This window comes from Etheostoma spectabile, chromosome 3, assembly GCF_008692095.1.
Source record: "Etheostoma spectabile isolate EspeVRDwgs_2016 chromosome 3, UIUC_Espe_1.0, whole genome shotgun sequence".
In the NCBI taxonomy this organism is placed as follows: Eukaryota; Metazoa; Chordata; class Actinopteri; order Perciformes; family Percidae; genus Etheostoma; species Etheostoma spectabile.
The window spans coordinates 2,407,689-2,435,496 of NC_045735.1; the positions used below are offsets into that span (position 1 = coordinate 2,407,689).

Consider the following 27,808-nt stretch of genomic DNA (forward strand, 5'->3'; position numbering starts at 1 on the left):
GCTGCAACATATATTATTTTTCAGAAAAGTAAATCCTGCCAAACAACTCCAATCGACACATTAAGCTAAATATTAAAAGACAAACTTTTTCATCAAATGTTGATTTCCAACGTTCAAAAATTATTTTAACCCTCTATTTCCAGCATTTAACTTTTTTATATATAATTGTTTTATTGGTAGTTACCTCATGGAGGTGGTTTGGATGTTAATTAAGAGACCACTTCCCATTTGAATCCAGTTGCATTTGCAAACAATTACTGTATGTTTCTACATATGGTCACTCTGCACTTGTTTGTGTTTCTATAGTTTACTTATAATTATTTTAACAACGTGTTAGAAGCGATTTCTCCATCAATTCTTCAGTTCCTCAAGACACAGTGTGTGAAAAACAGCATTCTCTTCCTGTTTGTGCCATAGAGCTATGAAACCAAATCTGGCCACACAATCTGAAATCCAGTGTGAAGACAGGAAGAGGCTGCCCATCTGCTCCTCTCTTAGCAGTTTACTTTTTAACAATAAAGTGTCAATGTGGTAGATAAAAAATAATAAAATATGTAACAAATTTAAGTTTGTCATTTGAATGTTCCAGGCAAAACATTCAGGAGAGTCCTTCATAAAAGGCCCAGATAAGCTGATCCACAACCAGAATATGAACATCCCACCAGCCTCGCACCTCATCGGGGACCTGGAGCCCCACAGCCTCTATGCTGTCAGGGTGGCCTGTCACAGCAGCCAGGGCCCTTCTGACTGGTCTCCCTGGGTGGAGCTACGCACCAAAGAAGGAGGTGAGGCCTCAAAGAGAGGAGATGTTTGTTTTCACCCTGGATATGTGTGTGTGGGGGTCACTTCCTCTGAAGTGAGTCAAGGTTAAGGCTGTGTTATCTGGCTACTGAGTCCAAGTCTACTCCCATTCCGCCTGTGTACTGGAACCAGTACAAGACAGATGCTACACTGTGACGAGCTTTTCAGGGCTGTGCCAAAACTCACTTTATTGATCTATGAAGTATTGCATTTCCATTGCTGATTTTCACATAAATACCCAGGAGGTACCATAAGAATTAAGGCCATACAAAGTGGGAAATAACCAAGGAACAAGTCTTGGTCACGTCTCTAGTGTTCAGGGATAAATTGCAACTCTTTGAGATGCAAATCTTAACGATACCGCGTTTGAACACTTGAATTTCAAAGCTGTGTTAGTGTTTTTTTACATACTTAAGACAAGTCCCTTGGCCAGTTGATTATGAAAGATGCCTGTTGCCTTTTTCTATTTGTATTTTGTTATTGTCTTTATTGCCTCTTTTGTCTAAGCTGCAAAAAGTCAACTAAAGGGGCCCTAAGGTGCAATAGTCACATTCATGAGTATTTGACAGCTTAATGAACCACAGTGTAACACCCAAAAGCGGTACTTTTAATTATAAGGGACACATGTTTCTTTAAAAGCGTTTCTCTTTGCAGAAAGAGCTTGTTTTAAGCAGGTTTTAATCTGTCGAATGCTTTTCAGCTTGATGATAACAAGGAGTCAGTGAATCGAGTTACAGTGCACATAATATGTAGTTATAGTATTCCTTCCTGTGGCACTTTAACTTAGTCTGTGTTGATGAAGAATACCAGACACCAGTCACTGTACCTTAACAGACTCAACTTTCAAAAGTAAACTCTTGAGGTAGAAGGCTGACTGGTTTTGGAGGGACAGAGTACGTGGAGACGGAGACGGGGAGAGGGAGGGTGGACGTTAAATTCTCCTGAAAGGCTTCAGTTAGGATTGCAGCTCTCTGTCCAAACTGTAAGGCTAGGCTGCTGCGTGTTTGAGTTTTAACTGAGGTGGGATTTTCCATGCCAGCTCATGCTGTCTCTATCCCTGGATGAATGGGAATGGAAACAGCGTACACTAAGAGGAGAGATATGCCACAGGAGGGATGATGGGGGCTTTCCATAATGGAAGCTGCTCCTAATTTGAAAATTAGGAGCAGCATAGCATTTCTCATAAATAGGAAAATAGAGAAGTAGCACTCCTAGAAATGTTACTGTAAAGGAGAAGGACAAAAAGTGCTTGAGATATGCTTGCTACATTCAAGATTTTCAAGTTTCAGTTCTTTATTCAACAAAGTTATAGAAATCTTTGTTTTGTTTCAGTGAAAACAATTCCCTGCTTTGCCAAAATTACGTAATGTCCCTTTGCACCGCATTGTTTCATCTCTCAGCTCTCTCTGCACTTCTCTTAATGAGTCAGAGGATGAAAATAAAAACATAAGATAAGATTCAGCTGTGAGGCTGGGTTGCAAAGAAAGTTCAGGAGGCATTGGAGGTCAAAGGGAGTGAGGGAATGAAGGGGAGAGGTAGACGGCTCACAGCTCAGCCAGATTTTCCACATTGGCCCGTTTGGTTTCAGCGCTGTAGACTGTGACAAAACTTGCATGACACTCTGTTGTTGAGCCTGAAGTTTTTCTTTCTTGTCTTTCTTTCTGCTCCATTTGGTTTTCATAAAGACATTGAGCAGATATGTGCTTTACTATCTCTTTACATGTGTCATCCTGGCACACACATCCCCATTTGCTGCTCCTGTCTCCTCCTTGATATGTTGTCATTTCACTCAAGTAGACGGGGCTAACTGGCTCTGCTTTTGTTGCTTTTTCAAACTCAAATCTTACAAACAGCGCTGAGGAACTTATTTCCCTCATCAAACAAGCAAACAAGTTTGTTCTCAATCCAATCTTTTAACTTCACTCTTTCATCTCTCATTTCCCCCTTTTTGTTTGACCTCAGATGACCTATGAGTTCCCCCCGTTCCAGAGCACACAGCTCGGCACTGTGGGAACAACAAAAAGAAGGGGTTGATGGTGGGAGAAGGCAAGAACTGGATAGACGAGCAGGGAAACGAGGGAAGGGGGCGCTTTGAGAAAACACTCATTTTGCTATTTTCCCAAAGCCCACTATTTTCCCCGGAGGATGAAAAGAACAGAAAGAGAGAGAGGAGGGGGCTGATCGTTGGGAGAGGAAGCAAGACGACCCATGTCACTCTCTAATCCTAAAGCTGCAAAGAGATTATGTTTCTACATATATATCCTTTAAACGCATGTTTCTTTTTCTTTCCAAAGTAACTCCAGAAATGTCTTTCCCCCAAAAAACAAACAAAATGAAAGGACTTAGGCTGAATCTCGCGTTGCGCTTGACACTTGACAAATGTTATTGTGTACTTTTTGCATAGTTTGTTACACTGAAAAGGCAACCTGGTTCCCTTCTACACATCTGTCTGTACCCCTAAAGTGACGCCAGAATTAATCCAGAGTTACGGGACACCTAAACTCACCGTCCTGATGGAAGTGAGTCATGACGACGTGGCACAATACACACACATACACACACACGTGTCACATTTAATTCTGTTTAGTAATACTGCTGCCCTGCTAAAGACTCCATTTTCTGGAGACAGACCATTAAAGTTGAAACAAGGTGGATGGCCATAAAAGTTGTGACGTTTTTGATGAGACTAATATTCAAGCTTTGACTGATCTGGGAAACATGTCTCTTATGTAGCGCTGAGTTTGTTTTCATTTACGGAGAACAGACTCCAGATCCCAGGGTTATGCGTCATATTTTTTGGCTTATGGATGACCCTTTTCCATCCACGTGTTGACCCACGCAGATACAGAGAGTACAAGATGAAGTTTACAGTAAGGGAGACCGAGGACCAGGCCTGGCTCTGAACAATGTTTAAATGCTTCCAAGCATGGTTATCTGACACTGCTTCTTCAATAGCTGCTCGAAACAGGATGTGAAACAGTAGTTTGCCATGGATGCAGATGTTAACCTCTTGGGTTGGGAACTAATTGTGGCTCAAAATTGTTTGTTTCTCAGCCTCTCGCCAAGTGGAAGACAAAGGAACAATATGATTTTCTTTCTCTGTAGTTTCTGCATGTCAGAAAACAGGACCAGCAGCACACATGTAGTTTTGTCCTTTTCCCTTTGGATCTCCAGTTGTTTTTTTCCCTCCTTCACAGAGTTCAATGTCAACAGTTAACATCTCTGTTCTCTTAAACTCATAGCTCTCTGACGAAAAAAGAGAGAGGCATTACTACAGAGAAGGCAGCGAGGGAGAAGAAAACTTGGAAAGAAGGAGATGGAATCATGTTGGATGGGAGACAGGGAGAGACAAAGAGATAAAGAGGGAAGGAGAAAGGGAGGGTTAGGAAACAAAGAGATGGAGAAGGAGGCAGAGAGAGACGGAGAGATGAAGGATCTTAGGTGGAGACGAACTGCTGGAATGAACTTGACTTAGAGGTTGTTTTTGTAGCCGCTGGCAGGCAGAACAGGGACCGCATGTGGAAACAATCATCCGCCAAACGCTTCCTGATAACATCATCCATAGGCTGGGCCATGTTTCCTAAACTCACACTGACTTGGTTTGTGTGTGTGTGTGTGTGTGTGTGTGTGTGTGTGTGTGTGTGTGTGTGTGGTGAGCTTATTTGGGTGATTGTGGGTGCGAGCGTGTTGTGGGTGTCCGTTATTGTGTGACTTTGTAAGTGTGAGAAGCAAAGACAAAGAGAGCCTTAACTCAAACGGCAACAAAGGAAATAAGCAGTCGCCTCCTTGCGAAAAGGTTCTTGGATTTCTGTGCTGTACAGAGCATCAATCTCTCTCTCTCTCTCTCTCTCCATCTCCTCCTCTCTCTCTCTCACACACACACACACACACACACACACACACACACACACACACACTTCACACTATTTGTAGCATTTTATTCAGCTCTCTTTTTCTCTCCACTGGGTATTTCTGCTGCCAGCAGCCTTTTTCACTTTCTGCTTCAGGGCGCCAGAAAAGAAAAAGGGCAGACGAGAGAATGATGCATAAATGGGCATGGACAGAAGAGGAGGGACAGCATGAAGGAGGGAGACACAAGTCTCAGCGTGTGTCCATCTGAGATCGTCCAACCATGGCTTCTGAACTCAAATAATCGCCCCACGTCTGTGGTGCCCTTAGTTAGCCTTTTTTGTCCTAATATAGCTGAATTCTCAACATTCTCTGACATCTTCACCTTCCAGCTGTTGTAGTTATCCACACCCTAGAGGCTTGAGGCTGTCAAAATCACACACGCTTGGCTAACCCCCAACCCACTGACCCCTGGCCACCAAACCCACAGTCACAACAGCACTGCCGACTCCTCATTCATACCCAAAATCCTTTGACACGTAGCCCGCCACACCCTAAGCTACATGATTACCCAATCTTACAAAACCCTACAAAATAAAGTCCATATAACTTTAAGAAGTGAAACACCTTTAAGTTGGGTTGTGTTGTGTGTTTCAGTGCCAGAAAACCCACCTGTGAATGTGAGCGCGGTGCTAAACGGGACTGAGGTGCTGGTGACGTGGGAGGGACCTCCAGGGAAGCTGAATGGAGAACTACAAGGCTACATGGTGGAGTACAACTCACCTGCCGCACAGCAGGTCAGTCTGGGAAACACACACACACACACACACACCAAAACACAAACGTTTGATGGTTTCTGATGACATATTATAGACAATGTGAATCTGCTTGACACTGACCGTCTCCCTCTTTTCTTTTGTTGACAGTATGTTGTGGACACTGGATTGGACACCGAGCTCTCAATCAATCTCTCTGTCCCCTTGTCCAATGTGTCTTTTCGAGTGTGTGCCTATACAGGGGCGGGGCTAGGACCCTGGACCCCCACTCAGACCCTGACACTTATTTCTCCTGGTGAGTGACAAGAAGTATGGAAATTACAATGAAAATATAAAAAATAACATAATGCATCTACTTTGGAAGAGATTATTCAAGATTTTTTTGCTTCATTTCGTTTAGTTTGCTTCAGTAGCATTACATAATGATCACAATGAATTTACTAGAAGGTGTCAGATGTTGTTTCATATAAATCTTCTGCAAAAATACACGTTATTTTAGTTTTATTGTCATTTATGTCCTGACAAAATATAGACATTAGCTCTGCTTTTTTTTTCGTACAGAAATGGAGGAATTTAGAGGTGAGTGGCTTTGTACATACTTTGCACAAACTGTGACTGATCAGAGTGACATGTAATGACACAGTGACAGTGGAAGTGAGCTCATGGTGCTTTTTTCCAAACGCAGGACTTCTCTTTCTTATTCTCTGTCTCTGGGTTCCTCCGTGAGCCTGAAAGTTCCTTCCTGTGTATCTCAGAAAAAAAGGAAGGAAGAGAAAAAAGAGAAGAAAGGATCTCAGAGAGAGAGACGGGAAAGGGGAAGAGGGGTGGTTGGGTGAATGGGGGAGACGCATCATAAATATTTATAACAGGCAGGAACAGTGTAGCATCTCTGTTTGCTTAGTCTAATAGAGCCAGACAGACAATTCAAACAACAAGAATGGCAGATAAAAAGAGGCAAGGAAAGTTAGGGGGGGGGGGGGGGGGGGGGGGGGGGGTGTGAATTAGAGGACAAGTTGAAAACAGTGGGTGGAGGATGTGAAAGAATAGCAGTAGCTTGGGGTGCAGGGGGGTAGCCGGGAGTACATTTCCTGGGACTGCAATAACTCAAAGTTTTGTGAATGAGATAAAAAAGGAGCATATTTTTAGTAAGTCAAATTGTTTTAGATTTAGCTCAACAAATATAGAGGGCAGCAACGAGGTCACTTAGTTAATCTGCCCAGTCCAAACATACTCTTTCTCACAATAATGCTGCATATTTATGTAATAAGTTAACATAACATTCTATATAACATCTTCTAACAAGGGAATAAAGAAAGGTACATGACTATTTACAAGTGTACACTTTGTGCACTGTGGCACGCCGTAAAGCAGTAATAAGCTGACAAATGAAACTAATTATACAGCTTTGCCTTCAGTTGATAAAATAAATCAACACATAATCTCTGCTTTTTGTCACTGTATGAGTCCCATACTTCATACTAAATTCTCTCCTCACCTTAAAAGCCACACATGACTAAACCCTCATCTGTCTCTGTCCACACCCCTTCTCTTCCCTCAGGGCCGTCATCGCCCCCGGCCTTTTCCTGGCACTGGTGGTATGTGGTGATGGCCATTGCCGGCACCGTGTCCATAGCTGTGCTCATGGCTGTTTATGTGGCCAAGCGGCGGCGTAAGGAGACACGCTTTGGGTGCGTAAACTGTTGGCGCTCTTCGTGGGTGGAAGGGAGGGACTCGATAGCTGTGCCAAACCAAAAATCGCCAGTGTTTTTCAGCTCCATGACCTAGTTGCCTCACTTATGCATGCATTCTGCACGGGGTAGAAAACATCTATTTTGAAAGACCAACAGTCATTCTTCTAAATTATGGAGCAATGGCATGTTTCCAGCTGTGTTTACGCATCTGCTGCAGAGACCTCTCATTGTGTTTTGCCCTGATTTGTATGGCGTGTTTATGCATTCCCAGAGAGGCGTTTGAACCCATGATGGAGAGCGGAGAGCTGGTGGTCAGGTATCGCGCTCGCCGCACCTACAGCCGCAGGACCACAGAAGCAACATGTGAGTTCCCCTCTCTGCCCCTGCACGTTACTCAGAAAGATGACACTTCATATTTCCTCTCGACTGTCCCTAAGAGATAAGTCTCTCAGCATGTCCAAACCTGCCTCTGTCCCCAGGATATAGCGATACAAAACAGGTAGCATAGAAGCATATTCTCTCTAATGCCCCTGGCTTGGATCCAACAGTTTGATGGAAGAAACTCTTTGGCTGTAATGACACACAACGGCAGTTCTACTTTCCGCATTTCAAGACATAATCAAGTCCTTGGTTTGTTTGGTTGATCAAAGGCAGGAATGCAAACAACTAAGGGTTAATTCATTCCCCACAGCTGTGAAAACAACCCTGGCGTGTCAGCTGACATAATCCGCAATAACACTGTGTCCCTTCATACTCTATAAAGCAATGTATCTTTTTATAATCACATCAAGTAGATGTGCAGTAAATCCATTGGGGAAGTTATGCCCTGTATGATGGGTGTGAATGGAAGAATTAAATTGGACTTTTTATGATTACATTTTACTGACAGAGCAGAGGAGAGGAAGGAGGTGGGACATTGGGGGTGAAATCAAGATAACAGCTCATTGTAGGAAAGGGAATACGACGTCAGGGAGCTAGTGACTTGACGTACCCCTCATCTGAATGAGATTTCACACTTGGACCGCCTGTAACACCAGACGAAGAGTTACTGCTAGCAGTTAGAGTCACTACTCAGACTGGAGGTCATACCACCTTTGGGGAGTAAACTGGGAATAAAAAGTCTCGTCCAGGTGGAGTTTCGACTTTCTTACTGGTGGAATACAAAGCCGTGGCTGGCGGTGTTTTATGTGCTTTCACCAGCTAGCAGTCCCTGTGAGTCCTCATGATTTCAGACAGAGATACGCACCTGCAAACAGCCTCAAATTTCACACAGCTGGGTCACATTCAATCCGTGACTTTTTTTGTCCCAGGTGTATGCGCAATATTTGTGTAGACCTAATACACAAGTCTCAGCTTGCCGCAGCCACAAAGAGGCCAGGGGAAAGGCAAAACTGTGAAGTAAAACATGTACATAAATACTGTATATAAATGACACATTCAGGGGGAAAAGTTGCTGAGAAAAAAAGAAAGGGGTCAGATTGGAGGGCTCTGGGTTGCTGATGATGACCAGTAAATTTGTCCAATTTTCCAGACAAAGTCAAAACCCCTGGGCTGTGGTTATTGTATGCATTGGCTAATAGCTGGTCACGCCAACCTGTGTTGGAACATGCCTGTGGACTGAGCACATTTTTGTTTGACGTGTGGCAGATTGCTAGTGTAGCAGCAGCTGGAGGGGGATCTCGGATGCATGTCGTTGCCTTGTCATATTCTGGCCCAGATGGGAAAACAGAGCTAACGTCTGTAGCGCAGTCTGCTCGTCACCGTACAGCTCAGCTGGTTGAAGGGAGTCAGTAAAATTTAAACCATCTTAAATCCTGATCTCAACTCCCCAACCGGGTCCCTTGCAGGATTTGTATTATTTATTATTATTATATATTAAAGCTTGGAATTTTGAATTAGTCTTTATTTTGTATAGATTTTGACTCTATTTTCAGCTTCACTTAAGTTTTAGATTTCTGGGTTTTGTGGTTTTAGTTCAGGTTTTATTTATTTTTTGTTTTATTTGAAACCTACATTTTGTATGTAGTGTAGGCTCTACTTTTGTAAGACAGTTTGTAAGACATAATTGACATTTAGAGTAATATTTTTTTTAGTGTTTTTGAAACAGGACTTTATACTGGATTCAATTATTACATTAAAGCTGCAGTAGGGAGTTCTGAGAAAACGTGGACTTAGCCTAAAAATTTGAACGAAGCACACCTTACAGGTCCCCCCCTCTGCTCTCTGCTGCGCTACAGCCCCCCCTCCACAGCTCCTCCCCCACCGGGCCTGCGTGAACGCGCAGGCTAGTAAGCAGGGCCACCGATGCTTTCCACATCCTCATGGACAATACAGGGGATTACTTCTGAGTAGGGTATAGCTTATATAAAAAATTGCTTATTTAAAATATTTCTATTAAAAGTTTTGTAAATTTTTTCAATGAAAGGGTTTAAAATGATTTTTTATGTAATCGCTCTTGTGACAACAAAAGTAGCACTTACACAATACATTACTGAATTACCTTTGGATCTAAACTTTCAGTAGGATGATGAATCAGTGAGGAAGCTCAATAGCCAGGAATAAACTCTTAGAAATATGTCTTTGGTTTTATTTTGCATATGGGTAAAATAAATCAGCTTTTTCAGAAAAGTACTCCTGCACAAGGAAATACTGAACATTTTGATTTGGACTGAAGACGATTCCTTCACGTGCCTCTGTGTCTGGGGCCATGTCTGACCTGTTGAAGGAGCACAAAGAATTTGTGTCAGACATTTGATTTACAAATTACATCCTGAGGGGGAAGATAAAACATGTTTAAAAATAATCAAAAGTAGAAGTCTGCCTTGCCAAACTTCGACAGGGACAGCGCACAATTAAAGTAGTTTAACCATAGCTACATTTGTTGTGATTGACAAAAAAACATTTTGGCTTACTAATTGTAGGTATCGAAACAATATTGCTTATACGGAGGGTGAAGGAGTTAGCAAGTAAAGTTAATCTTCACCTGCTACAACATTCCTGCTGTGCCACAAGCTAACAAGCTAACTGTTAGACTTAGCAACAAGCTACAGAGTAAACTGAGATTTGCGCTATCACCAGTGTACTGAAAGTGTACTGTAACCATCGATATCTTAGTTGTGTAGTTCTTAAAAAATGAAATAAATCAAGCAGGGATACTTACATGTCAAGCAGAAATGTGGCTAACGCTAGCTCTGAATCCGTGTTGAATCCTTCTAGGAGGCATAGCTTCCTCCACCTCTGAAAAGCCGCTTCGATGTTGACCCTCGCTTTTTTCGGCTCGGTTTAATTCTTAAGCTCGCTTTTTGTCATCGGTCTTCTTCTGTTTGCCCGTCTTTGTTTCTGAGCAGGTGTCACTCGAGAAATTAGCAGTTTTCCTGAAAAGTTATTTCTCCCGATTAGCACAACTGCAGCACACTGGCAATCTGAGCTTGAACAGGCACGCGCTGTGCGGGGAGGGGTTGAGCGGCGCGTACACGAGAGTGATTGACACTGCTAAGACAGTCCTCCTTGCTCTGATTGGCTGTTTCTGACCGGAGCGGTGTATTTCTGCTAGTGGCAGTAAGAGGACGAGAGAGCCACAGGAGCTTGATTTTTTTCACAGATTATCTGTCTCATATTCTACTGTCAGACCTAGTGACAGTTTTTAACAAATATGTAAAAAATACATTTTTACAAAAGTTACCTACTGAAGCTTTAACACATAATCCAATAATATAATGTTCAGCCCATTTTTAACCTTCTTCTTTTGCAATAACAAAAAGAACGAGACCAAGAAGATTTAATTAAAAAAAGTTTTACACAAGGGCACAGCATGGTTTTGGTTGAGTCAGTCTAATTTCCATTGTTACTCAGGTTTATTAACACATTGTTTTTTGGCTTAGTGTCGTGCATTGTGTTTTTACAATCTGGCTGTTTTTCTCTCTTTTATGTGTTGTTCATTAAAGTGCTTTCCAACCCAAACACCATTAAAATTCCTTAATTTTTTCCTCCTCAGTGAACAGCCTGGGCATCAGCGACGAGCTGAAGCAGAAGCTCCAAGACGTGATGGTGGACAGACATAAACTAACCCTGGGAAAGACCCTGGGAGAAGGTACTGCTTTGTTTTGTTTTGTTTTAACTATGTGTCAGTTTTATTTCTGGGGTAGCGTGGAGGTACTTTCTACAGTTTAAGTACAAGAGGTTGGTACATAGTACAGTGAGGACTTATCTGCCATAGCAGTAATGCTTGCTTCTCACTTATCTCCAGTCATTTCCGTCTTACACTGATGTGTTGACCCTGGATAGATTAACAGTTTATGATGGGATAACCTCCTAGCCCTGTACCCTGTGAAGTCAGAAGGCCAATAACTCTTCCCTGTTTAATAAGACAGTTAATCTTGTTGCATCTTATATGAGTGTTTCAATGTGTTTTAATTTCTTTCTTTAGGGGAGTTTGGCTCTGTCATGGAAGGGCTGCTGACTCAGGAGGAGTCTGCTCTCAAAGTTGCTGTCAAGACTATGAAGAGTGAGTAGACAGTAAAAGCACTCAGAATTACCACAATGAGTCCCTTCATCTCGGGAACACAGGCCAATTGATGGACATCAATCTGGGTCAGAAAATCACAAGTCCTGGGGGAAAAAATGTCTTTTTAAATCAGAAAACAGACAACAATGCAGCTTGTAAAAGATATTGGCGGAAGAAAAAGATGACCCCATGTTGATCTAGGGTGCCAAAGTTGTACAATTGTATAAAAACTCCAAAGTTGAGGGGAAAAAGATGAAATTGGGAAAAACAGCGCCACCCTCTTATATGAGATTCCTGCCAGTTTCTTGTGGCTACAAACAAACTTAGTGGTAAAAACTGCCAACATGTATTCAATTATAGTTTATAAATTCAGGAGCGAAAACACCATCTGAAGTAAAAGTGTATTTCTTACTCGGGCAACCTTTCAACGTGGCACATGGGCTCACCTCTGTATCTTCTCCTCTCCAGTTGCCATCTGTACCCGCTCAGAGATGGAGGACTTTCTCCGTGAGGCTGCCTGCATGAAGGAGTTTGACCACCGCAATGTCATGAGGCTTCTAGGTGAGTCAGGATTCAAACTGCCTGGCACGTCATGGGTCGGCTTATTGAAATTACAAAAAGGGTTATGCTTTCTTGCATAGTTGATATTTGTGGGGTTGTTTGCACAGGTTCCAAAATGTGATGGGTTCTTCCTTTGCCCATGCTAAACCCTTTCACCAAATTTTGTGAAAATCGGGCCAGTAACATTTTGCTAGTCCTGCTGACAGACAAACCAACCAAACTGAAAACACAACTTCCTTGATAAGTGAATTCAACCATGTGGCTACAACCCCAAAAAGTGCAGGAATCGTGCAAGGACATTAACTCCATTAATTTCCTCAGGATTCTTTAGGTTCAACTTCAACTTTCAACTATATTTATCCTTAAAAAAGGAAATTTAGTTTGCAGCAGGATGTCTAAAACTACAAACATACACAAACCACACCAGATGCCAACAACATTGTAAGCCCAACACAGGACACACATCAACACATCAATGGGGACACTCCTTACCGCAAAACCAGGTTCTCCACAAACCTTACTCTAAACTGTTTTTAATGGAACTACTTTCTATCAAATAAATAGTCCAAATTAACTGCATTTTCTGATTTTTGAAAGTAACAGGGAGACTGGCAAGACTAAATATTGGGGTGAATATCTCAAAACCTGTGCAAATGAAACTATAAATATGAGCATGTCTAAATACCACTAAAGGTTAGTGAGAAAATGTTTATTTCTTGTAATTTGGACGCACTAAGTTTTTTAAATACTGTATTCTTTAATTAGCAAATTCAAGACTGAGCGCTCTTGTGATGTACAGAACATGTATGTAGTCAGTGTGTATAATACTAATCTGAAGTGTTTTTACAGGTGTGTGTCTGCAGACTGTTGAGAGTGAAGGTTACCCCTCCCCGGTGGTCATTCTGCCCTATATGAAACACGGAGACCTGCACAGCTATCTGCTATACTCAAGGCTGGGAGACTCTCCTGTGGTTAGTCTGATTTCAAACAATAAAAGCAGCAAGTCAGCAACACATACATATGCAAATGCAGGCAGCCGCACGCATACACAAATAAATAGTTTAATGGGTCTGGGGTTTATAAATTCCCATGAATGTCTGTCAGCAAAATGGGATCCAAAGGTCAACATAGACGTAAAGTGTTTGTTACAGTAAGTCACCATCCACACCTTATTGGCAGAGCGTACGCTCTGAGATCATGAAAACACAAGATACGTGTCTGTCGTTGCTACATGTATTTGCAGTTTTACTTCTTAATGGATGACATGTTTTTTTGGAATTGAGAACCGCTATACGCAGTAAGTCCCTGAAGAGCAGGGCTGAGAAACATAAGCCTAATCAAAACAAGATTCCTGCAGAATGTTGAAACATCCATGTGTTCGGCACACATTCAAAAACAAAGTGGTGTTGAACCCTATTCATCCCACAGGAGGAGGCTGTTTGTATTTGGAGCAGGGAGCCCTCAGTTCCAGCTGATCACAGGTCCCTGAAGAGATAAGACTGTAGTGCCCTCTACTGTGCAGAAAATAAATGTCAGCTGTGTGTGGCTAAAACCTTTTTTTTCCTCCGCGCTGTCCTGCAGTACCTCCCGTCTCAAATGCTGGTAAAGTTTATGACTGATATTGCCCGAGGGATGGAATACCTCAGCAACAAGAACTTCATCCACAGAGACCTTGCCGCTCGCAACTGCATGTAAGCAAAATCTCTGCTTCCACATTTCACTCTCTCGGTTCCTGTTAGCACTTGCTCTTTCTCTTGAGGAGGAAAAAGAACTAAAAGTGACTTAAGAGACTGCTGAAGGCAACATTTGGGTGGGGGAAAAGCCCAAAAAAGACTAAAACACATTAAATAAATATTATATATCATGTAGATTATACATTATATAGTCTTACAATATAGAAAATAACAGCACGGAAATGAATGTACTTTTTTACATTACATCACCGCCCGAACGCCCCTTCACCAAAAACGCAGCGCAGTAACACTCTGGTTTCTCTGCCTCAGGCTGAATGAGAACATGAACGTATGTGTGGCTGATTTTGGCCTCTCTAAGAAGATCTACAACGGAGACTACTACAGGCAGGGGAGAATCTCAAAGATGCCCGTCAAATGGATCGCTATCGAGAGCTTGGCTGATCGCGTCTACACCACCAAAAGTGACGTGGTAGGTTTTAATTTTTTAATCTGTTTATTGATCCCCAACGGGGAAATTACAATTTACACTCTGTTAGTTTACACACAATCCTGAACTACACACACACACATGCTCAGGACGGACTGAGATACTGCCACCCCTGTGTGTGTATGTGTGTGTGCTTGTTCTAATCCCAGCACCTCACTACAATCCTTGGTGTGCGTTACTTTTCTATGTTATAAATGAAACATTTCTACTATGTTTACTGTTGAAAACTGAGAAATAGCACTAATTGAACACATAGCTATGATGTATTGAGCTACATGTATTTCAGTAGAATATATTGTGCAAACATGTCATTACTACTATCTGTGACAGATGTAAACAGCAACAGGTGACTGCACTGATGACTAAATACTGTACACTGGAGGGGCCCTGGTTTCCATGCACATGTGGAAGTGTTCATGCAGTGTTAGCGTTAAAAAGGATGTGCATTCTTTAGCAACTTGTGCGTAAAAGCAGGATGTCCAGAAAGCTTCGAAAAACATGTCTATGTTATTTCCACAGTGTTTAACTTGTGCATTTAGTGTAGCCTATAGCAAGGTGTTTAAAAGCGAAAGGATTTTAAAACCCTTTAACCCTTCCCCTCTCTCTCCCTCTTTACTCTGCCATGCTCCTTCCCTCCATCTCTCTCTCTCTCTCTCAGTGGTCGTTTGGAGTCACAATGTGGGAGATCGCCACGCGGGGCCAGACTCCGTACCCTGGGGTTGAAAACAGTGAGATTTATGATTACTTGAGACAGGGAAACCGTCTCAAACAGCCTCCAGACTGTCTGGACAGCATGTGAGTGTCAGCGCCTTTGCCTTCACATTCCTCACCAAACACACTCAGCTGATGATGAAGTATCTTGCGGATATTTTTCCTCCTGATTAGAAGTACCCTTTTTCCGTGAAGCAATCAAGACTGGAGGCTAAAAACAGTTCCAGTCTATTTCAAGGAGCTTAGATAATGCAATGCTTTAAATAGTGTTCATGTTTCTTAAAGCTTCCTAGATAAACACACTTACTGAACTATTTTGTTTCAAGATATAGATTTGAAAAGCATGCACCCTTCCTCGTAGTTAGCTTAAGACAAAATATTCTGGCGTTTTTCATATTACCATTTCAATTTTTTTTTCATTCTTAGGTAGTAACACACTACTTTTGGAGTTTCATAATGTTTTTTACTAATGTCCTTAGAGATTCCAGAGAAGGAAATGTTTAATTTGTTATTAATTATAGAGCACAGAGAACAGAGCTCTATTTCTGAGACAAAACCCCCAGCAAGTTCCTTCCAAACAATTAAAAGATAGAAAATTAGAAGATAGAGAAAATGGCAGATGTAATTGGTAAGAGAAATTTCATAGAAAACAAATCCGGTTATTTTAAGAATAATAAATCTTAACGACATAATTATAAATATATATGTGGGGAAAAAGAGACCTGCTATGCTAAGTTTGAAATGAATTACATTTAACTCACTACAATTAGTGTCAAGGTAATTCCATACAAAATACGTTACGGTTTATTTCTGACGTTATTAAACCCGTTTAGTGTTTGGTGTTTTGGTGTTCACCTAATTTAACAACGTGCTATCATTAAGTATAAAATTACAATTTCTTCTTCTTCTCCAGCTACGCCCTGATGTTCTCCTGCTGGCTGCTGAGCCCCAAGGATCGCCCATCATTTGAGTCCCTGCGCTGCGAGCTGGAAAAAGCCCTTGAGGATCTGCCGGACACCCAGGACCCAGACGAGATCTTGTACGTCAACATGGACGAGTCTTCCATGGAGCTAGGGGCCGTTGGTGGGCGTGACCCCATTGGGGGGCCGTCCCCTCTCTGCCTGAAGGCCCTGGACTCTGTGACCACAGTGGAGGTCCACCACCCCAACCGCTACGTCCTCTGTCCACAACACGAGACCAACCGAGCCCTCTCGGACTCCCTGGAGAGCCTGGACATGCCGGTGTCGTCTTCCACAGCCACGCTGCCTCTACAACCATCCTGCCACTCCACTCCCAACCCTACACCCGCTCCCACCCCAACTGTTGAGCTGCTGGAGGACAGGGAAGGGTCCAGAAAAATGCTCTGGCAGTGATGGCTTCCCTTTGTTTTTTTTTGTTTTTTTAAAGTGAAAGAGACTTTTCACTGCCAAAGTGTGCCATCTTTTATCCCCAGTCTTAGAACAAGATCCAGCCTCTTGCTACTGACTGCATCATATCTACATACATATTTTGCACAAATTCAGACCCACACACATACACACACACACACACACACACACACACAGAGCCGAAGGCATTCAAAGGAAGTGAAGGATTGGGATTCTTTTCCTTTGTCAACCCTGTTGGAAAGGTCACCAACGACAGACAGTGGGTGAAGAGGTTTAGAGCACGTTGCCCTCATACACTGCAGCACAATCAGAGAATCTCATTCCCAGTCCATATAGCAATAAAATACCCTATCTGCACAACTACCTGTATACAACAGATCGATCCCCTTCATGCGACTAAGCTAAACAATCTCAGTGAAACCAGCTTAGACACTGCCAGGCTGAATCTACAACCAAACAAACTCAGGAGCTTGAACTTGCGAGTAAAGGGCTAACATGGAGGACTCGCACCAGCTGAGACAGGGCTCCTCTGACAGAGAAAACCTCACCCATCTGAAATCCCATGTGCAGAAACAACCCGATAAAGAAAAAAAAAATCAGCAGCAGTGCCTCTTTAACTGAAGGTACCATCTGATGATGACTAGCTGTTTTATGGTTATACCGACACAGTTTATGAAGGACAATAGGACGAGTTAAAACTATTATCGCCAACAAGGATGGGCTTTTTCATTTCTTTCTCTTTTTTTATTTTTTTTAGCTTTGAGCAGTGGTTTTGATAAATGTTGATCTTGACAAATGTCTTTTATAATGATAGAATGTTCTTTCCCCACAGAAACCCTTCAACTAAAGTCCACCTTACCTGAAAGTTAGAAGACTTTTATATACAGCAACGAAATATGAATGACATTTGAATTCAACAAAAGATTTAAAACAGACCAAAATTTGCAGAGAAAATGAAATTACACTGCAGGCTTTAGATCATTTCATATGAAGTCGTTTTAAATGAAGAAACTCCATCTTATTGATCCGTTGTATGATAGCCTAATGTAGCGCTCTAACATCCCTGCATCCTCTCAAGTGGTCGCACTGCCAGTTGTGCATTAAGCACCATGAGCCATTTACAGTTCAAACAAGGCATCTCTTTCCTCACTAACAGGTGAGACGCCTGTGAGAGTCCTGAACTAGTCTATACATTGTTGTCATAACTCAGGAAACTAGAGACTTTGCTCAACAGTGACATAGGTACTGGTCAAATCAAGAGGGTACAAATAATCAGAGGCAGGTGGATGGACTGAGGGTAGGTACGGACATGATGGAGTTACCCGAGGCAAATAAGCTCCTCACCTTTGCTTTTGGCTCAAGCACAGTGTTATTACACATTTTGTAAAAAAAAAAAAAAAAATGCTGATTTTTTTTTTTCAACAACTTTGCACTAATGTTTTTTTTTTATATCCTTGTATGTTTGTTTATAATTTGTATATCTTTTACGTCTTATACATTTTGTGTTTTAATTTACTTTCTGGACAGAATCTGTCCACATGTAACAACTTGCATATTCATAAAGGCGGAGAACATAGCCTGTGAAATCATTGCAGGGCATCCGAATCCAGTCGACTAGAGTGTTTTTTTCCATAAATGAGCAAAGAGACCGAGAGACTGGGAAGCACAACTAACCTCGTCATCTGACGTCATCCTGCCACACTCTCATTCTGGGATGTTTTAGTTACTTGAGGTTTAGCACTGTAAATAGAAGTCTGGTACCAACAGAAAGCAAAGCGCATGTTCATCTAAACCTCCGCTTCGAGGTCCACTAGCTGCAACTTTGCATCATTCATGCACTTATTTTTATATATATATATATATATATATATATATATATATCTATATATATATATATATATATATATATATATATATACACACACATATATATATATATATATATACACTGTATATATATTTTTTTCCTTCAATTTATAATTTTGTCTTTAGAATGGACCATATTCCAACACACATTTTGGGAGAACATTTGTTGAAATAAGGCGCTGTGTTTCTCAGATGTATGCATCGAAGGTACTTATATATGAAACAGTATACAGTTATCCTTTATACATGTAGCATTACTCAAATTCCTTGTTTAGATGAAATGTACATTTCTTGCTATACATGTGGTACCGTATGCTCAGTGAGTGATGGCCCTCCGTTGTTTGTGACCTACAGAAAGTGGTGCTGAGAATGAGGTACTCGTCTAATTTGGTCTGTACAAATATTTTATCAATTTGAAAGCAGATGGATATGCCAGCAGTGTTACACCAACTAGTGCGTTTTAAACATTACAGTCAGTTCAGCCTTAAATCTTTACGTTCAGTGCCTTCAGAGAGCCAGTATTTTTGCATTACAATAAAAGTGTGTGTGGATTGTGATTCTCCTGATTCCTGTGTGGAATTGGGAGAAGACTGTACTATAATTGCCTTTCTATTGTCATGATTTGTAAACAAAGTTTTATACAGTACCTGCAGTATTTTGTATAAGAAATAAATGTGTTCATCGTGAATGAGCTCTCCTCCTGAGCTTTGGTGTAGTCAATATTAATCTCATCCAAAGCATATGTGTAAGTGACAAGTTTATTAACAATACAGCCGGCAATGAGGTAATGATTTGTCGAATTATGATTTATGATCACACAGCAGGAAGATTAAGAACCTGATATAACACAGTGGCGGACATATCCTCTTAAATATCATCTAAACACTGATAAACCAATGAAATAGATGAATATTGTACAGAATTGATAGTGTCTAAAAGGTGCGTCTGGTCTCAGAAGTGGATGTAGGAGATCTGCACGTCGCCTTCTATCTCCAGCATGTCAACCTCATTAAAGGACTGCAGGCGATGGACGAAGTCAAACAAGTGCTGCCCATTCACAAACACCTTGAACCTCTGGTTCCCGCAGCGAATGGACATCTGAGAAGCAAAGGACAGAAAAGTCAGGACACCGCTGACCACCAGTGAGTCAAAATAATGTAGATAGATTGAAAATAATTCTTACATCAAAGTACTGTCCCTCCATGAAGGGGTTCAAGCTGGCCTCTCTGTCCTCCTGGCCCCAGTTACCTCCAATCATGCTGTTCCTCACCACGATGCCCTCCCTCACCCTGGGGTTCAGGTGGAAGGCAATGTCCCGAGATCTGCTCACCTTAAAGTTGATGCACATTCTGCAACACACAGACCCAGGAGTGTAATATGAGTCTGATAGCACTCGCGCTATACTGACTTTAGTGTATGTACAGTCACAAACACACACTTTTGTGCTCCATAGGGCACCATGCCTCTGATGATGATGGTCCGCTTAGGGTACATCCCTCCTGGGATCATGGTGGAGTAGGGCACAGGCTTAAGACACAGCAAAAAAAAATAAAAAATAAGACAGGTAACATAAAAACACAATTAACAGACATAAACTGGAAAGACAACTTCAATATATACGTAGATCCAACTGAGGGCAAAATATAAAAAACAGCCTGAAGGTGACACCAAAGTTGTTGTTGCCAGAGTACATTTACTCTAGTACTGTACTTAAGTATAATTTTAGGTACTTGTACTTTACTTGAGTATTTCCATTTTGTGCTACTTTCTACTTCTACTCCACTACATCTCAGAGAAAAATACTGTACTTTTTACTTCATTACAATTATTTTAGAGTTTCAGGTACTTTATAAATTAAGATTTTCGCAGACAAAACATGCAACATTAAAGTCATTTTGTCAATTTAATAGTTTTTGTTGGAAAAAACATTTCATGGTACCAGCTTCTCAAGTGTGAAGATTTGTTGCTTTTCCTTTGAACTATTGACCACTGAGACCAGGCTTCATTGCGTCACCCAGACTGACACTGACTGTACTACAAATGAGTGTGGAGCAAATTTTACTTACAGGATTGTAGACCGGCTGCCCGCCCATGCCCTGTAATCAGATCAACATATGTAAGATTTCAATTGGATTACCAGACTTAAAAAATACATAGAGGAACTACATAGAGGGCTTTATGAATGTGTATTTTTGCAGGATTCTCACCGGCAGGTTTGATCCTCCCTGACAGAAGACAAAATAAAATCAGTCCATTAAATCCAAACTATTGATTACATACAACCTGTTGTTTGATTTACATGTGACATGTGACTGTGTCTCAGTATAATATAAATGTAAATACTACAAAAGGAAAATAAAATCAGTTATTGTTTCATACCCCCATACCACCTCCCATTCCTCCTGGATATCCACCCTGTGAACAAGCACATATTTAAAAGAAAGATGTTCTGTGACTTATTGTGGCTTTGCTCAACATAGGTTGGTGTTTTTTCTGTATTTGTGACATATGCTGAATTTTATAAACCAATGAATTTGAATTTGAACAAGAGCAGAAATAAAAGTATTTATTCACCCCCATGCCACCTCCTGGATATCCTCCCTGTTAAAAAGTTGTAATCATGTCAAATGCTGTTTAATGATGTGTTTCCGGTAATCTAATTATGACATTTGAATAAATCCTCATCCTACGTAAAACTTACTTCCATTCCTCCTCCCATTCCGCCTCCCATGCCACCTGGGTATCCTCCCTGTATGTCAGTTGGAAGAAGCAAGGCTTATAGTTACAGTAATATAACAAACAAAAAACTACCTTCAGAGACAAAAATAATAATCATACTTTCAATAATTATTGATATTCAATAATCAATAATTATCTTACCCCCATGCCACCTTGTGGATAGCCTCCCTGTTGAACAGTGGGTTGTTAACATGTTAAATACTGTAAAATGCTGTGTTGGAATTTAATTTTTACAGTGAAATTATGAATACTTACTCCCATTCCTCCTCCCATTCCGCCTCCCATTCCTCCTCCCATTCCTCCTCCCATTCCTCCTCCCATTCCGCCCTAAAAAAACAAAAACTAAATTGTAAAACTAAAAAGTCAAACAAGTCTAATTAACAAACAAAGTGCACAGAAAAAGTTGACATCTTGTCATAACAGTGGAATAATTAGGTAATGCAACGGTACAATAGGACATTAACACTACTAACACTGCAGCTGCTACTAATATTAACATACTAATATATTCACCTATAAAAACCTGCTAACAAACATTGGAAATCATCTCACTACCACTAACACTTACCAACCATAAATTGCACCTGTAGAAGCTTTGTTTTTTTAATGCACATTGAGTGAATTTACTTGCCCCAACAAAGCCAAAAGCATTAAGCTGAAAGCTCCAGGGACAGGAAGTCTCACCCCTATGATGTTAATAGTCTGGATGGAAACATCTCCAGCGATCTGCAACGCGCAAACCCTGTTCAAAGGTAGACGGTGTTCGAAGTTGTGGAACTCATTCCCGTTGACTTTAATCTGCAATGGCATAATGTCAAATATTACCCTGAATGTGCCATGGCATATATATATATATATATATATATATATATATATATATATATATATATATATGGTCCAATAATTAATAATTATGTAGGATAAACCTGTTGAAGAGGTATTCACAAAATTTCAAACTGCGTAAATTTCTGTAGCACAGCAAAAGGCAAAAAATTATTGAAAGGGTAACAGTTTACGTTAACCCCCTTCTAAGCATTTACAGGCACTATATAAACATTTAATAAAGGGTTTATGATATACTATGTGTATGATAATTCCTCCTCTGGGCACAAATAAGGCAAGGCAACTTTATTTGTATAGCACATTTCAACAACAGGGCAATTCATAGTGCTTACAGAAAACATTAAAGTGGATAATAGAGTATAAACATTTTATGAATGACAATGTCTTAAAAAAGTTGTAATAATATTTAAAAAAATGTATTCATAGGATGATTGACAGAAACTGTACATTAAATACCATTATATCTGCTTATGACTACATTATAGGGTGTTATTAACTTGTAGTAAAAACGTAGTACGAGTGGACGTGTGGCTGGGCTGACCTGGTAGCCCTGGGAATTGACCATGATGACCATTTCAAAGGTTTGGCCTTTCCTGAAGGGCATATCACGGATCTTGTTCTCAGAACCCCAGGATCCCGCCTGACAAGAGTTAAAGACCACCTTGTCCCGGCCGTCAAATCGAGGGTTAATGTGGAGGGCGATGTCGCTGGACTCAGACTCTCCGCAGAGCAGGTTGATTAAGAACCTGCCAAAAAATAACAAGCAGGTGACATGAGACCATTAAGCCGCTGAGTCATGAGTGATAAGTTTGTTTAGTGCTGGAAAACAGAGCAAACGCAAACAGTGCAGGTGGGGCAGACTGTAAAGAAAAGAAAACTGAGGAGATTGTTAAAAAAAATTCTCTCTGATTCAGTCAGATATATGCAATGTTTACTTGGTGGCCTGTAAAAGTTCTTTAGATATTACTATTTTCAAAAAGGGAGGGTGAAGTAATAAAATTGAAGCTGTGTGTTACAAGATAGAAACACAACAAAGACACCTGCTCCACCCAGAATGAGTTTATAGTAATATTATTTAATAGTGTCAAAGGGTTAAGGTAAGAAATAAAAAAACTACTTTTTCATAACTGCTTTTTTAAAGATTAAGAATGAATTTCAAGATGAATACTGACCTGGTAATGTTCTCCGGAATGGACCCCTGGATGTAAATGGACACCCCTTCCCTCAGGCCTCCATAAATTGGCCCCAGATAGGGAATTCTCTGTACAGTGCACAAATAATATTAATCCACACTGCACAATGTTCACAAGCACCCAAGACCCATCTTTCCAAATGTCAGTTGCGTTGTACAGTGGCCCAGTAAATTACACAGTGTGGTTTCTCTAGTTGTAGACTCCATTATCATTAGTGTAGCATTACATAATGATTTCCCTGTTTCCTTGGATGCAGTGGAGAAAAGGAATGTACAATGCTGTACTATTTTTGGTTTACACTTTCTCTATAGAGCATACTGTATTAGGGATGGGCCGGGCCAGATGTATTAAATTAAAATCATACTGAAACTTTTAACAATTTGATAGACTCGTGTTGCTCAGGCTATAAATGCTGTGGCGTGTGGCATAGGATTACGCTACGTACTTACCCTATACAAATAAACATTAAAAAAAGAAATGGATCCACCACGTAATCTTTAAATCTTGATATTATCTGTCATTAATGTGGACAAACATCAGTAAAGAGATCAGGGGTACGAGCACACAAAACAATTCACTATATTATTTTTAGGTCATATTGTTGTCCAAAGCGCAACATAATCCTGTACCAAGTCCTCTAAAGTACAAAATTTAGTTTTGATATGTCAGGCAACCATGGACCAGATTCTTTTGTCACAACTATGTCACACTAACAGATTGTTTTTGCGTGGCTGACACCACTGGTGATCAAATCATAATCCCTTGGCATTAGTGGGATTCATTACACAGCAGCAGTCAGGGCAGATACTTACAGGGCCGTAGATTGGCTGATAGCCGGGAGGAGCAACAAACGTCATGGCATCAGTCGGTGAGACGGACGGGCAGACAGAATCGGGAGCGTTTTGTCAGGAACAGATCTCTGCTGGAGTCCTTGTTTTATACGAGTGATACGGGAGGGGCAGAGCAGGGTACCAAGCCCAGGGCTGCATCACCATGTTGACTTTGGAGGCACAAAATTCTCATTGACCATTGACCCAGTGGAGGAGTGGCACACAAAAGACAGTGTTAAATGTGTGTGTGTGTGTGTGTGTGTGTGTGTGTGTGTGTGTGTATGTGTGTGTGTGTGTGTGTTGCAAGAAAAAGAAAAAAAGGTGTTATTGCAGCAAGGAAATAACTCCATTACAAGTTAAAGCCATAAGGTTGAAAATGCCAGTTAAGTAAAAGTTCCCAAGTATAATCAAGTAAATGTACCCAAACTATTAAAAGTACTACTAATGCAGAAAATGGCCCCTTTGCGTGTTACATTACTATATTTATTACTTATTACTGATGTATAATAGGGCATTTTATTGTTTACTGTACCTAAAGCTGTCAGTTAAGTGTGGCAGAGGGAAAAGTATCCCTCTGGATATTAATGAATAGAAGTATAAATTAGCATGACACAAAAGTACTCAAGTAAAGTACAAGTACCTCAAATTTGTACTGAACTACAGCAAAATTACTTGCCTTTCTTAAGTTACTTTCCACCACAGCTTTTAAACTATTTCCATTCTCTGTAACTTCCTAAATCTTAAACAGTGAACAAAACTGGCATTATATTTATATTAAAATCTAAATGTTACAACTAAGAGAATATTTCTTTTTGGTGTTGGAAAAGTAGAGATCTGTATAAGAGACATAATCTCCATCCAACGCATTAAGTTATAATACCTGATAATAGCATCTCTTTTTTTTTTTTACGTGCTGATATTTAAAGAATAGTAGGTGTAAAGTTGTGTGTATGATTCATATACTGTAATATCCATCCGCCTACCTAAGGCAAACAGAAACATAAGTAACTCTTATCTACCACACGTCTGAGAGTGTAGTGCAACTTCATGGAGGCAGTATAGCATCCAACAAATGCTTTACTATCTCTCACTCACACACACACCACACACCACACACACACACACACACACACACACACACACCCACACACACACCACACCACACACACACACACACACACACACACACACACACACCACACAACACCACACACACACACACACACACACACACACACACACACACACAATCTGTCAGGAAACAAAGGCTGTCTAAGTGATAGATGGGTGTTTCCTGGGGTGTTTAGGCGCAACAATCCACTTTTGTTATTTGGTTAAGATAAAGTTTCACCAGAGCCAACATGAAACTGCAACACAGACGCCTGAGAGGGAACATTTTTTTTTAATAAACTATAGAGTGTAATAATAGGCATCTCCATAATGTAATTTCAAAATCAGTGTTGTATCAGTATACTGATACACTGATACTGATATGCTGATGCTAAATCAGTTTACCCCTTGCAAATAATCACGTTTGTCAAGGCACAATGATCAGCTTTGTCTACAAAGAAAAATGTTCCTCACATTTAAAGAGGATGTCATGGAGAGTTAAAGGATAATCTAACTTTTGTGACTATGTATTAATGGTGTCTGCATAGTATGTATTTTTTTTTTTAACACAAATGAATATAAAAGATGTCCTGCACATGTATGGAGAGTGGTTAGTCAGAGAAGCCACCATGGAACAAGGACTACAAAGTTAATAAAATGAATAAAAGTTATCTATTCAAACTTTTGTTGATGTCCATATAATGTTCCTGAAATATTTTACAGTACCTTAGGAATACATGCTTTAAACGTGTTTACATCTATACTTGTACTGACCTATAGTGCATTCAAAGCCTAAACCTAATTCTTACAGCGCTTTGAGTGAATGAAGACTGAACAAAATGTCCTAATTTTCCAAAAATGTGTTCGTACTAAAACTGGTCCTTGGAAAAATGTAGAACAAGAGCATACACGCTCAAACACACAGACACAGCAACACCATATAAAGCATATATGTAAATGAGGACACACGTCCCAGTTCTCCTTAAAATAATCTGTTTATTCTGTATTGAAACACAGGGTTCAGTCAGAGCACACTCAGCTCCGTACGGTCAGCTGCCTCCGTGTGGAACACGTGGCAAATACACACTTCAGAGTCGCCAGCAAACAAAATACCGCTCTGCATCTGACAAAGTGAGTCATGACATTAAATGCGAGACGAAGAGTTGGAGAGTTTGTATGTGATTTGTACGAGGCCAAGTGAGACAGAAGTCTCTGAGATCAACGCAGGGATTTGAGAAAAATAACTGATATGCTGGATTCCTAAAAGTATCTATCATAAAAACCTAACAAGCAAAACCAAAAGCTCATGTGCTCTTCTGACTGCAAACTGGGCATTTACTTCAGTGTGAGATCAAGTCTCTTCGCCGTTGTGGATTTCAGAAACAGGACACGCGGCAGGTTCAAGTCCGACAAAGAAGCATGATCATTGAAATTCTTTAAAGCCCTGAAGAAAAAATAAATATATGTATCTATGATTTATGTAAAATATGTCTACTCATCAAAAGGCCTCTAAGCAGCCTAGACATTACTCAAGTTATACACATGACCATTTGGACATAATGTATACATTAAATACATTCATTAGTTATTTGTAATGCACTGACAGAAACTTATTTGTGCATAAAGTGTCATAAAACAGACTGTTGGCCAGAAACACAGACGGGCTAAAACGGTCGTCTTCAGAAGATTTGATCTGCATACAAACAATAAATAAACACCCTTGGTATCCTCCTATAGTGTATGTGTGTATTTCATCACTATCTTAGATGGGACAGAGACATCATTGGAGATAAGGGACCACATACATCCAGGGACGCATTGTAAGACTTCAGAGTGCAAACTGGGTTTGTCTTTACTGCTGATTCACACTGGTATACGTCACACGCGCAAATATAGTTTAAGTTTAAGTTTACTATCTTGGCAAGTCAGTCCGAGAAGAGTTTCCTATCATGATCGCTTGTTTGAGGACGAGTTTCTAACTCCCGAGAGAGAGGGAGAAAAAGGAGCGAGAGCGCGGCTAAAATGTTCACTGCTGCCTCTCAAGGATCTCGGAGAAACGACTGTGAGCAGCTGAATCATTTTCTTTCAAAACGCTTTCTCTCCAAGAAACACCAGAAATCAGAAATGAAGTATCAAACGGCAGCAGCCAAATACGACAAAAAAATCCCAACCTTACAAACAATATAAATAAAACATATCCACTCTAATCTCAAACAAAAGTGTTGAAACTAAAACTGTTTGATCGCTAAAGCAGTGACATTGCTATAGGCACTAAAACGTTTACAGCAGTAGCGACTGAAAGAGCCCGTTTTGTATAAATGCATTGATATGCAAGGCAGTACATGTATATTTTACAAGGCCATGTAGTGTATTCATAGCAGAATAAAAAGGCCCTTGGCTTTTTACACCTCTCTGATATTATTCTTCTGCTTTTCTCAAATCTATTCCATTGACATTCTGCTGCAGGTGGTGCAACAGTGCAGTCAAAGTGTGCATAGCTTTAACGGAGGAGAGAAATGAGCAGACAAAAGGTACATAACTAAGACAGACGTGTTCCATTTCTAAATTTCCAATCTTTCCTCTCTTTAAATCCACTCCCCTTTCCTCTCCTCTCTTTCTGTCCCCCAGACGTTGACGCTGCAGGACGTTATCCGAGCTGATCCTCATACTGCTTCCTGAAGCAGTCTCCAGCAGGGAAGAAGTCCCAGCATCGCTCCTGGTACAGCTTCCACACGTATGATTCCTGAAACACAGGAAAAAAAGGT

At 40.7% G+C, this 27,808-nt stretch overlaps 3 protein-coding genes across 13 annotated transcripts in view; 1 reads left to right on the top strand and 2 right to left on the bottom strand.

Moving 5' to 3' along the window:
• The window catches only part of axl (AXL receptor tyrosine kinase), a 29,407-nt gene extending 11,203 nt beyond the window's left edge, over positions 1–18,204 (top strand). The window contains exons 7-20 of one of the 2 annotated variants that reach the window (XM_032509508.1): positions 590–785; positions 5,308–5,447; positions 5,577–5,721; positions 5,988–6,005; positions 6,985–7,114; positions 7,389–7,480; positions 11,112–11,207; positions 11,544–11,621; positions 12,090–12,182; positions 13,032–13,153; positions 13,764–13,873; positions 14,186–14,345; positions 15,022–15,158; positions 15,988–18,204. In XM_032509508.1, coding sequence (XP_032365399.1) covers positions 590–785; positions 5,308–5,447; positions 5,577–5,721; positions 5,988–6,005; positions 6,985–7,114; positions 7,389–7,480; positions 11,112–11,207; positions 11,544–11,621; positions 12,090–12,182; positions 13,032–13,153; positions 13,764–13,873; positions 14,186–14,345; positions 15,022–15,158; positions 15,988–16,447 — 1,977 coding nt within the window. In that variant the 3' untranslated portion in view covers positions 16,448–18,204. The remainder of the gene's footprint in view (positions 1–589; positions 786–5,307; positions 5,448–5,576; positions 5,722–5,987; positions 6,006–6,984; positions 7,115–7,388; positions 7,481–11,111; positions 11,208–11,543; positions 11,622–12,089; positions 12,183–13,031; positions 13,154–13,763; positions 13,874–14,185; positions 14,346–15,021; positions 15,159–15,987) is intronic. The other variant, XM_032509509.1, reaches the window with a different exon arrangement.
• Positions 18,205–18,527: 323 nt separating this feature from the next.
• Positions 18,528–24,137, bottom strand: LOC116680545 (galectin-4-like). The gene is given in 13 exon segments (XM_032509511.1): positions 18,528–19,426; positions 19,512–19,677; positions 19,767–19,855; positions 20,395–20,424; positions 20,536–20,553; positions 20,708–20,743; positions 20,903–20,929; positions 21,030–21,077; positions 21,209–21,394; positions 21,752–21,865; positions 22,452–22,656; positions 23,083–23,171; positions 23,916–24,137. Coding segments are annotated over 13 exon segments (1,200 nt in total). The 5' UTR covers positions 23,961–24,137; the 3' UTR covers positions 18,528–19,279.
• Positions 24,138–26,019: 1,882 nt separating this feature from the next.
• Positions 26,020–27,808, bottom strand: part of ryr1b (ryanodine receptor 1b (skeletal)) — a 79,919-nt gene continuing 78,130 nt past the window's right edge. For all 10 annotated transcript variants that reach the window (XM_032503994.1, XM_032503964.1, XM_032503941.1 and 7 more), the window contains one exon: positions 26,020–27,786. In XM_032503994.1, the coding sequence (XP_032359885.1) occupies positions 27,691–27,786 (96 nt within the window). In that variant the 3' untranslated portion in view covers positions 26,020–27,690. The remainder of the gene's footprint in view (positions 27,787–27,808) is intronic.